A 12,152-nucleotide genomic window follows, 5' to 3' on the forward strand; every position below is an offset into this window, starting at 1 on the left:
GAGCTTTATTATTTGAGCTGATCGTTCTTTCCCGAGCTTTATTATTTGAGCTGATCGTTCTTTCCCGAGCTTTATTATTTGAGCTGATCTTTACTGTTTCTTTGTGAGGGCAGGGTCGAACACATCTGTATCTCACTGGTGAACATTAAATTGAAGATGTCCTTAAATGACCTTAAAAATGTTTTTATCGGCATTAGTGGGAAGGGAAAACCCCGTCCACGCGCTCCAACACATTTGTCTGGAAATGCAGATGTTACTGTTCCGTGTGCGATGCGTTTACTCGGTGGTTCGGCGCTCGTCCAGCCTGTTCTGTCAATAACAAATATGGATTTGCATAGGAGTATAATATCTGACTGTTTGTTCGACCAACATGGCCGCTGGAAGATTCGACTGCCTCAGCTCGGGAAAGAACGATCACCTCAAGCTAGTGCTGGGGGAAACGATGGAGTTTAGGGAACCCAAAGTAACAAGTTGCTTATTGCAGCTTTAATTATGTTTTTGTACATTTTTCAATTATGGGACTGGAATTAAAGTCTCTAAATGACAATGTTCTATTCAAATCCAATCAGACACAAGTGAGTGCTGTCCCCGATGCCTGTGGAGACGTGACTGAGAGACACAGACAGAGACAGAGAGACAGAGAGAGACAGAGACCTGATCTAAGGCTGGTTAACCCCTAACTCACTAACATACTCACTCACTTATTAAGACACATTAACCTGACTTAATGTATGCGCACTCACACTGAGTTACACTGCAAACATGTTAAAGCATGGGCATTCTGCACACACACACACACGCAGAGTTTGGACAAAGGTTCAAAGTGCTGCGTTGTACAATTTTCTAGTCCTGTTTCAGCCCCAGTCTAATGATGGAGAGTGTGAGGTCAGAGAGCCTGTGATTCAACAAATCTGTGTGTGTGTGTGTGTGTGAGTGAGTGTGTGAGAGAGAGAGAGACATTACAGGAGTCAAGAGAAAACCTGGAGTCATCCCTAATGACAGCCATAAGATCCACACACTCATCTCCCCTGCATTTAAAAATCAATGATGTGCAGCAGAAACCACAAGGGAGAAAAAGAGAAAGAGAGAGAGAAAGAGAGAGAGAGAGAAATCTTGCTGAATTCAATTGAGTGAGAGAGACAGGAAGACATAAAGAGAGACAAACCGGGAGAGAGAGAGAGAGAGAGAGAGAGGAAAACATTTAGACAGACAGAAAGAGAGATAAACATATGGAAAAGGAGGAGTAAGGAGAAAAAGAAAAACATACATAGAGGAAGAGGAGAGAGAGAGAGAGAGAAACCTTGTGGAATTAAATCAAAAGACAGAAAAACAGAGAGAGACAAACAGATGGGGAGAGATGAAGAGAGAGAGAGAGAATCAGAAACAGGAAGAAACAGACAGATGGAGAGAGGGGAAAGAGAGAGAGAGAAATGTGAGCATGGAGACAGACAGAAAGAGAAAGCATGAAAGTACATGAAAGAATGCGAGAGAGAGAGAGAAACAGAGATATAAAGATAGAGAACAATTGAGAGAGAGAGACAATGACAAAATTACAGAGAAATAAATTACAGAGAAAGATGGTGTGAATGAAAGAGAAAAAAAGAAAGATGGAAAAAGGGATATACAGAGAGAGAGAGACGGAATAGGGGGAGGAACAAACTTCTCCAAAATGAATTACAACAGTGATGTTGCTGAACTCCGGCCATAAACGTTAAAAATACGTTTATTATTTTTTTAAATAATATAAATAAATAATTTTTTTTTTTTTTAAATCAATTGAATAATGTAGCGCGAGTTTTTGTGTGTGGTGATTTAAATATCGCCACTCTGACGACAAAATCAAAACTTTTTAAACTCATTTTTAAATTATATATTATATACGCACGTTTGCATTTAAGGTAAAATCTTGCTGTTCCGCTGTAATCCTATAGACCAGTCATACAGCACAGCATCCTGTCTGGTAGAAGCAAATATTATTTAAATATTAAAACATTAAGTTTGTTCGGAATCGTAAGAATGTCTGGAGGTATCGTTATAAAGTTGTATCTTTGGCCCCCTTGTGATTCCCGTCCCTCTGTTACGTCACACAGCGGATACGAGTTTGTAGAAATAGTTTTAGAGTTAACGCTCAAAATAAGCTGATCAACATCAGGCACATCTCTCTTCATAACTTCTATTCAACACTTTGATTTAATTTACAGTGCAAGGTTCAGTTTTCATAGCGTACGTCCCATTTTTTTAGCCACACTGTGTCGCACTTTGGTTTGTCTCTGGTGGCGATTGTGGCGGCTTGTAGGTTCATTATGGCAGTTTCTGTGTCTCCCGCGGACTTCGGCGTTTATACACGGTAAACTAACGCGTTGATTCACTCTGTTGAGTGACGCGAATAGCCACGCCCACCCCGAGAGGAAAAAGCGCTATATCTGCTCGTAACATCCTTTTTACTCAACATTCATTTTGATTTCATTTATGGTGCAGGTTAAACTTCAGGCAGATACCGAAGGACTGCGAGTTGTGACCTTAGTTTTATTTATATAGATAAATAAGAAGACGAACAAGCCTCGGTTCTACCTCTGGTTAAATCATGGATGTAGCTCACTCTGTCGTATAAGACTCACTTTGTCGGATTTGTGAATAAATCGGACTTATGAACGTGCTCCCGGAACGGAACTCGTTTGTAAGTAGGGGACAACCTGTGGTTTAATACTTTCATTATTTAAGCGCTTCATAATAATCCATTTTCGCAAACGTGGATACTAAGGTCTGCGGTTTGTTCCGGATTTTGTCCGATGGAACAATTCTCGGTTACGTGAAAGTTACTGCTGTCCTCAATTTAAAAATTTAAGGCACGTTGTTGTCTGTCTTTCGACTGTTCCAGTGGAGATGCTAAGGTAACTTGCCACAGGGTTTTTGCCCCGGATGCCCTCCCTGAAGCAACCCTCCGGGATTGGGACGGACACTGCGTCCATGGGGTGGGGTTTGGGCGTCGGGTGGGAATCGAACCCGGGCCTTCCGCATAGCAGACGAGAAACCCAGCACTGATCCACCAACGCTCTCCTAACGTTAAAGGCGCGTGAATACACTTACGCTCATGTCTGTAGAGAGACTCTGACATCTGAGAATCTCTCACTTCGTCAGGCTTTCAGACTTCGAGTGTAAATGTTGTAATAGAGAGAGAGAGAGAGAGAAAGAGGGAGAGAGACTGGTTTAAAAGAACACCAGGGTATCGCTTTAATCTCATCACGATATAGAGGTCACGCAGAGAGAGGAAGAGAGAGAGAGAATATTACTAAAAATACCAACAGGAAATGATCAAAGTGAGCCTTACTTGACACGGCAGGTTGTCCTCGTCTCCCAAAGAATCCTCCAAGACCTGCTGGGTTTCCTGCAGCCACAAAAATGAACATAAATAAACAAATAAATAAATAAAGACATCACTATACGGCGTGTAAGCACCGCACGTACTGTACAGCTAAGGAGATTAAAGGAAGGCTCAGGTTTTAGCGAATGCTAGTTTATTAATTAAATTATCTAACTCCAAAAATTCCTCTCCAAAGCCACGCCCACTCCACACACATCCCAGTCTTATGTTTGAAGTAATAAATAAAAATAACTAACAATAAAGAGCTCGTGTTTTTTTTTTTAAGACTGAAGAAACTTTAGCACTTTAACGTCACAAGTGTTAGTTTATATCAGTTTTTTTTTTAATCAGTATAAAGTAAACATCACGGAGTTTGTTAGGTAGTTCGTAATTAAGTTGGTAGTTTACAGTGTGGAGTTTATTGTTGTTAAAGGTTTTATTGCTCTCTGGTATAATCGATCTGCTCTCAGAGTCTCTGTGTATCCAACACGGTTAATGAACCAACACGGTAACGCGGATCCCAATTAGAACCGTACGCGTCTGTCTCTGTTCACGCAGCAGTGTGTATTTGAGTTTTGTTTGTGTGTGTGTGCACAAGGCATCTATCTTATGCTGATTAAAAAAACAGTACCGCTGTGTAATAAGGTATGCACACGTGTGCTGAGGGACAGAGAGCATTAAAGGGAGCAGAAACACGTCGTTAGAAAGCAACCAACTCCGCCCACCTCAGGTTCTGATTGGCTAATATTGAGCGAGAACAGGAAAGAGAGAGAGAGAATATGCAATACAAGTTGAATGCAAACAAGTGAAAGTTTGAACGTGGGAACTGAGAGTCTGGGTGTGGTCTGGCCGCGCGGGTTGAGAGTTTTTGCGCGCACACGAGAGGGTTTTTTAATTAAATTGTTTAACTGATTCAGATTTCTCTCCAAAGCCACGCCCACACAACACACATCCTAGGGTTATGTTTATGGTAATAAATAATAGTCACATGCGATACTTTATATCTTTTTTTTTTAATCAGCATAAGGTAAAGGTCACGAAATTTGTTATTTACAGTGTTGAATTTATTGTTGTAAAAGTGCGAGAGGGTTTTTTTTTTTTTTTGCAGTCGAAAGTTTGAGTTCGTGAGAGCTTGAGGGAGTAAAAAAAAACAAATCTGAGCACGAAAGAGTTTTACACCCAGGATTTTAGCGTAAAAATACTACTTAATACTTCTCAAACTCCACCAAGAAAGCTTAATAAATTAAACTGATTTAGCTCCGCCTCCTTGATAGACAGTGAGTGACAGCGGAACAGCATTAATGAGGAAGTGAGATGAGAGAAGCGACTGACTGAATCACTCCGACCTGACTGTTGATTTTACAGTGCTGTGTTTTAGACTGCGTGAGCGTGACCAATACAGGATCTGGGATTGTTCTGAACACGTGAATGCAGGGAAATACATGAGATCACGTGTAAGTCTGACTTGAGATCATGATTTATTTTTTAGTTAATCAGTTGTACCTTTAATACACATCTTTACAGGTTTACAGGTTTAAAGGAGCCGTATCAATCTTCGCTTCCAAGTGCAGTATTCACATTAAAGGTCCTCTAGGTGATGATGTAATCGTCTCAGTGACGAGCCAAGATCAAATGCAGCACCTTTTTTTTTTTGGTTTAAAAGCACAGATCATACTATTTGCTGATGCTGAAGAGAAAAACGGGAAAAGAACGTCACTAAATACGAACAAATGTCCAGATTTAAGGGTGCGGTTTGGAATTGGGCCCTTATGTGAATTTCCATTTTAGTGCAGGTTTTTTTCTTTTTCCTGTTTCACCACCGATTCCTGTGTAATTTCCTTTTGAAAACAAACGGGAAAAAGAAAGGAAGCAACCGCTCTGTCCTGGTTATGGACTCGTCTTATTTCTGGGTCAGAAAAACATAAACAAAAGCATAGCACTGTGATGCGATACTACAAATCAGATTTCCAACAAAATATCCGTCTGTGTGTTTTAATCAAGATTGAAATTCACACAACAGGCAAATTACAAACTGCTCCTTTAAACTGATTTAAATCTGAAGACGTGTTTGTGCTCGTTTCGAGGTTACATCAGCGTAAAAAGGAAGGTTTTTCTTGGAATTTCCTTCGAAATCAATCTATCTCAGAAAAAAAAGGGTGTGTTTCCCCGACAAGAGTTCAGTACAGTTAGGAAATTCTTTCAAACAACTTTTTTTTAAAATTGCTGGTTGCACTTGAACTTTGTATTTTTCTCTACAAGCAGAGTCACTCTAAAAATGTCTATCACAGGGCATAAACGAGTGATAAACAACATTTTCAACAGCAAGGTTTCAGCATATATGTATACAAAGGTGAGTCAAAAATTATCCGCACTCGGGTTGTAGAACTTATTTGAAAAAACTTTCAGAAAACACAAACACCACATCATCCCCCTGCTTTCCAGAACACTTTGTCCGTCTGCCCACAAGCTTTCGTATTCCATCATTATAAAATGTTTACGGCAGGGCTGTGAGCCACGAATGTCTTCACTCCTTTATCATGAGGGGTATATTCGTCCTCATAGGGCTGCTTTCAGTCTAATGGAGCGAGATCAGGACTATAGGGAGGACGTTTTAACACCTTAAAACCAAGATGTTGCAGAGTGTCGACACTGTGGGCAGATCACGACGCCCTTGGATATCGGTCCTCTGCGTTTAATCCAAAGTGCAGGCTTGAGCCCCTCAACAAGCATCACACTGTAACGAGCGCTGTTGATTGTTGCACCTTTTTCCTGATGGTGTTCCAATACTTCTGGCCCTTGAGAATCCCAGAAAACTGTAAGCATGGATGAATTTTCCAGCTAATGGTCGACTTTTAAACTTTTTCCTTCGGCCGGCGATTGAGGATGTTTTTTCACTTTCACCTTCTTTAAAGTATCGGTCCAAATTTTGTTCGCAGGTATCCAAACGCCTCTGTTTATGCTCTTCGGCATGCTGCTCTCCTTTTGTGCGAATCACAAGTAGGGCGTCCAATTTTGCTATAGAACCAGAGTGCGGATCATTTTTGACTCACCCTCGTAATGTCAACCTTATATGGAATATCGGTTTTAATATCTTTTTTTAATATTAATTATGAGCTGACTGAAACACACTAATTGAACGATGCTATTCTTTTTAACACAGTGAAATGCTTAAAAACATTTTATGCCGTGAAACTGAATAAACTAGACATTAAATAAAAGTATCTCTTTAACCTTTATGTTAAATATGGCTCATTGTTATAAATCAGTGACTAATCCGATTAGATGATTAGTTTAATCAGACGTGTGGGAGAATGAAGGCGCGCTAAAATGTACTGAGTAACCCCGCTCTTACGAACGCTTTAACTGTAATATCCGTGTTACTACTGGAGACTATTTCAGAGGGATTTTTTTTCCCTCTGAAAAAAAGTCAGTCCCTGCGGAGGAACGGCTCGGTCTCCAGGCTGCTGTGGCAGAGTCGTGTGGAGGTGACAAGCCGGGGTGACTAAGTGCCATTGATGAATCCGGGGCGAGGCGCAGGAGTGTGAATCAGACAGCCTTGCTCTTTATGAATCACTGACTTCATAACTTCATGACTTCATGACCACGGCCCGGTGGCAGCAGCTGGTCGTCGTGATCGAGAGTTAAAAAAAAAAATCCACCTGTTTAAGTTCACTACACTTTATTTCAAACGCGCCTGCTCAAACTGTGAAAAATATCAGATCCGATTGAGAGGGCGTGGCCTGCTCTAATCTCCTGATGGACCGATCACTGAAGGTTCACATGAATTTGCAATCTGGTAGAGGGGTGTATCATGGAAGAGTCGACAAATACCAGATCGTTAAGACGATATATAAAAGTATATACAAGTGTTGTCCTATGGATCAAAAACCAGTTCGTATCAATTTAATCAAAATTAAAATTGACTAAAAACCATATTAAATTATATCAGATACCAAAAATATCAAATAATTAAACCATTGTCCTATGACTTAAAATCATATCACATGCAATTCAGAGTGATTTCCTTACGAATCAAATTCACATTGCGTCATAGCGGATCCACCCGCGTCGTCAAACCCTAAACCTTATAAACTAGATCAGTTTTGTACTTCGTCGTATCATTAAATAACAAATCCTCCTCAAAGCTGCAAAATCCATTACAGTATACTGAACAGCATGGTTTATAAAATCACAGTCGCTTATAAATAAATAGATTTGATCGAAAATCAAAGTCGCGCAATTAACAAACTGATTCCTTTCACTCACTCACTCATCGTCTATACCGCTTAATCCTAAACAGGGTCTCAGGCGGTCTGGAGCATATACCAGGAGAATTAAGGCATGAGGCGGGGAGAGGAAACTGGAGTACCTGAAGAAAACCAACCAAGCACGGGGAGAATATTCAAACTCCATGCACACAGAGACGGGAATCGAACCCGGACCCTGGAGGTGCAAGGCGATCGGTTTGGGATTAAAACCGCATCGCTGGAGATTGAGAGGGTGTCAAATATTAACTCACTGCTGTATGAATGAGTTATAAAGACAAAGTCACATCGTAACAGTAATTTATATCATCACTCGTGTCCGGGGCAAAACGAAATCAGTCCGAGCATCACTTCTTCACACTGGTAGGACACTTCTGTACTGCTGCTGCACTCGTGAAAAATAAATAAATAAATGAATAGAGAAAGGCGAAGCCTTATAACATTTATTATCAGTATAATCAAAACTGAATGAACTAAAAATTAAAGCTTTTACTGAACTTGTGTCATCCCAAACACACTGTGGATTTGTCTGTGTACTTGACACTGCAGAAAGGCAGGATGTTCTCTCTCTCTCTCTCTCTCTCTCTCAGCTTGTCTGTTAAAGGATCAGGTATCAGGGAGGAGACAGATGTCCATCAATAACCCCTGATTTATGTCTTTATGTGAGTGTAATTCTCGTTGGAGAGAGAGAGAGAGAGAGAGAGAGAGAGAAACAGCCGACACACACACATACACACGCACGCACGCACACAGCTTACACACCTTGTTTCGCGCGCGTGGAGCTGGAACAAGGTTAATAGTAAGAGTAACACCTTGTCTAATGAATGAATGAAGACAGCGTTAATTAGTGCAGGGGTTAATGAGTGGATGCGGAGCCGCTCACCTCACTGCCGATGGCCATCTTCCTCCACGGGTCAGCCAGCTGCGCGAGCGGCATGTCGCCTGCTCCGAGTTCTAACACACACGCGTGCGCGCGGACAGAAATGTCTGTAACAGCAGCAGCAGCTCCTCCTCCTCCTTCAGCGGCTCCGCAGCAGCGGCTTCATGTGAACACCTGGAGGCTCCGGGAGACGCGGCGGCGGTAACGGTAACAGAGTGAGTGAGTGAGTGAGTGCCGGACGGAGTAACAGCACCCGGGCAGATGATGATGATGATGAGCACCGGGGTGGGGAGGGTAGGGGGGGTAACACTACTGCGAGTAACACACACTCCGTCACCACAACACAGCGCTCCGCTCAGCGCGCGCTCGCTCTCTCGCTCTCTCGCGAACACTCTCCTCCTCGCGTCCCCGCGGCGCGCGCGCTCTGCTCTGCTCTGCCCTCCCTCACCTCGCCTCACCTCACCTCCGCATTCCTCTCCGCCTTAAACCCCGCCCACATGCACACTTCCGCTTCTCCGGACACCGGGCACAGAATAGGCTCGGCTGCCTGTCAGTCAGAGCGGGCTGCTACGTCACCGAACGGTGGGCGGGACCGAGCGGCGACGGGACACAGGTGAAATATAGAGAGATTTAAAGGGATGAGCATTTAGTTATTTATTTGTTTGTATGTTTGTTTATTGTTTTTGCGTTTTGTCAAGATGAAGTGTGATAAACAATAATCAACTTTTTATTTATTTATTTATTCAATCGAATTCACATCAGGGGTCCGTTCTTCGTACGTCGCTTGACACATCCGAGATGAATTGACACATCTAAGATGAGATCATCGTGCTAATTACGATCCGGCTAATTCGGTTCTTCGAGCTCACCTGTTGTTGATGATTAGTATAGCTGGACTGAGTTGTCTAGGATTATTGCGCGCTCGTGCGTTGGTTTAAAAGGCGATATGCATCAACAGTAGAAACACTGATCACAAGCCCTCCGATTGGTTGACGAAATGGAAAAAGAGCGGCTCAATTTTTTTTTATAACACGTGTTATGCGCTGAAATGCCCCCCTGCCATGGATTGCCCCCCCCTACATAATCGCTATCAAATATTATATTAGAACATAAATTCATAGGTTAATGGTTTACAAATTACAAATAACATGAGACAATAATTTTATGCATATTTTTATGACAAACCCCTGAAAAATAAATGTGTTACAAAATAAACATTATACAAGAGTTTGTAATAATGGTCTCGGCTGTCTCATGCCTAGGGTTTATTATAAAAGTAATATCATATTTGATAATACTAAACCTATGAATTTATGTTCATATATAATATTTGATAGCGATTATGTGTGTGTGTGAGTGGGGGGGAGTCCATGACAGGGGGCATATACTCATCTTTTTCCACGTGAGTCAGTCGTACTCTTTAACCAATCAGGTGTGACCTCGCCATTTCAACCAATCATAACCCGCCAGGAGCGCAGCCTAAATCCTGTTTACATGAAATAAACCTGCTCCCGAGCAGGTTCAAGCTTACGGATATGTTGCTATGACAACAAATGCTAGAAGCGCATCGAAGAACGAAACAATCCAAGATCAGGACAAATCCACAACAATCAAATCCAGCTAACTGAGTTAGCGACGTACGAAGAACGGACCCCAGTTCCTGTTATTCTTCTGCTTATTATTATTATTATTATTATTATTTACTACTGAACTATATGATCACACCATTTTACTTAAAATACCTGAACAATAAAATTATACCATAATTTTAAACTAATAATAAACTAAAGAATAAAGGCAAAACTTATTTGTTTTTATTCTTGATTTATTATTTGTTGTTATTGTTTCTGCTGTTGTTAGTGAACTTAAAAATTACATAACTTAACCCAAAATTGAAACAATATTCTTTATTATTATTATTATTATTATTTATTTGCATCACTATCAGCAATTTTGCTTTACTTCATATGAAAAATTACATAAGAATAAATAAGTGCAAAAATCCATTTCAACCAAGGATCTTGCAGAATTTATTTTATAAATAAATATCATGCAACATTAATTTCACTTTAAAATAAATAGAGATATAATGTTAAGTTGTAAGCTGTTTAATGTAATACCACACCCTTATACAGCAGCTTTTTTCCTGTGTCTTTATATGGACATACTGTAGGATAATCAATTACACATCAAAACCTATTAACTAATTATTAATTAAATTAGGAATTTCACGTGACAACTGTGTCTCTTATACAGTATTACACTTTCAGATTATAGAAATACTTCTTAAATATTACACTCTGTAGTAAGCGTGCTCAAGTGTTTGACTTTTTTTCCTCTAAAGAAAAGTGTGACATTTGTACTGTTTTCTTTTCTATTTGTTTTTTAATTACAGCTGTGTTCCACCGCTGCGACACCAAGATGGAAATCTCAAAACTATGATTACATTTTCATTTACAATCTGACAGGAAATGAGTCTGTTATGAAAATTAAACTGCTGCACACTGTGGATGTTTTTCCATTTTTTCCTCAATGTACTTATAATAAAAATAATTACACTGTCACTGCCACACTGACTGATGTTTTGTGAGGAAATATTTAGCAATTATATGCAATTATCTATAATTATATGGTTATTTACATGTTAAGGCTCAGGCTAAGGGATCTTTCACAACGACATCTGCTGACTTTACACTGACAACTTTAGCAACGTTTAGTAATAATAATCAGCATATAATCATCATCAATAATAATTATAATAACTTTTCATGCATAAAAATCCGCTTTAGGTGCTTCAAAGAAATTAAACAGTGAAAAGAAATATAAGAATAAAATAGAGACATAATATAAGCAGCAACAACAACACCTTTATATAACTTTTAAACCTGTAAAAATTCTTTACAAGGATGAATAAGAACAAATTAAATGAAAAATGTCTACTTACTCTACTGTTTAAAAATGTGCACTGCAGGATCCGTGTTTGTAATAGCTCAGGATACGTCTCGGTATTAAAGGAAATCATCAAATTATTTGGGAAAATTTATAACATATACAAGCTTTTATTTATATACCTAGAAATAACTTTCTTTTTTTATTTCACAAAAAAAGCTTGTTTGGTGTTACAGACGATGAAGCACAGCTGGTGTTTTCTTGTTTCATAATAGTTTTCACCACTACGGTGTATTATTGTGATATAAATATCTCAGAGGTCCTGTTTATGTTTAATATCCGGTTTGTTATAAAGTTATTACATCAGCAGCAGCAGATGGTGAAAACTGAAACCAAAACCATGCACAGATAAAATACAATTAAAGGGAGACCATTTAAACCAGTTTATAAAACCTGACACATCACTGCTAAAGCCATAACCAAACTAAATCTCAGTTAAGGCGTAAAGGCAGCCGTTCAGGATTAGCAAACGGCATTGTGGGGGATCGTTGGGTTGGTTTACTGTTCGAAAAGATCGCTGGTAATCAGGAGATGTTATAAAGTTAATAAATAAATATATAAAATAAATAAATAACTTTTTTGGGCAAAATAAATAAATAAACAAAACTCAAAAGAAAGAAAAACAACAAAAGAAAAAAGGCAGGAAAAAATATTTAGTACACAAAGTAAAAAAAGAGATGTGAAAATCCCCAAAAAT

At 39.7% G+C, this 12,152-nt stretch overlaps 1 protein-coding gene across 1 annotated transcript in view; it reads right to left on the bottom strand.

Moving 5' to 3' along the window:
* rps6ka3b (ribosomal protein S6 kinase, polypeptide 3b) overlaps positions 1–8,961 on the bottom strand; it is a 45,841-nt gene extending 36,880 nt beyond the window's left edge. The window contains exons 1-2 of the mRNA XM_053487552.1: positions 8,510–8,961; positions 3,329–3,385 (exon numbers count right to left, since the gene is read on the bottom strand). Of these exons, the coding sequence (XP_053343527.1) occupies positions 3,329–3,385; positions 8,510–8,563 (111 nt within the window). The 5' untranslated portion in view covers positions 8,564–8,961. The remainder of the gene's footprint in view (positions 1–3,328; positions 3,386–8,509) is intronic.
* Positions 8,962–12,152: the final 3,191 nt, after the last annotated feature.

This window comes from Clarias gariepinus, chromosome 26 (assembly GCF_024256425.1).
Source record: "Clarias gariepinus isolate MV-2021 ecotype Netherlands chromosome 26, CGAR_prim_01v2, whole genome shotgun sequence".
Classification (NCBI taxonomy): domain Eukaryota; kingdom Metazoa; phylum Chordata; class Actinopteri; order Siluriformes; family Clariidae; genus Clarias; species Clarias gariepinus.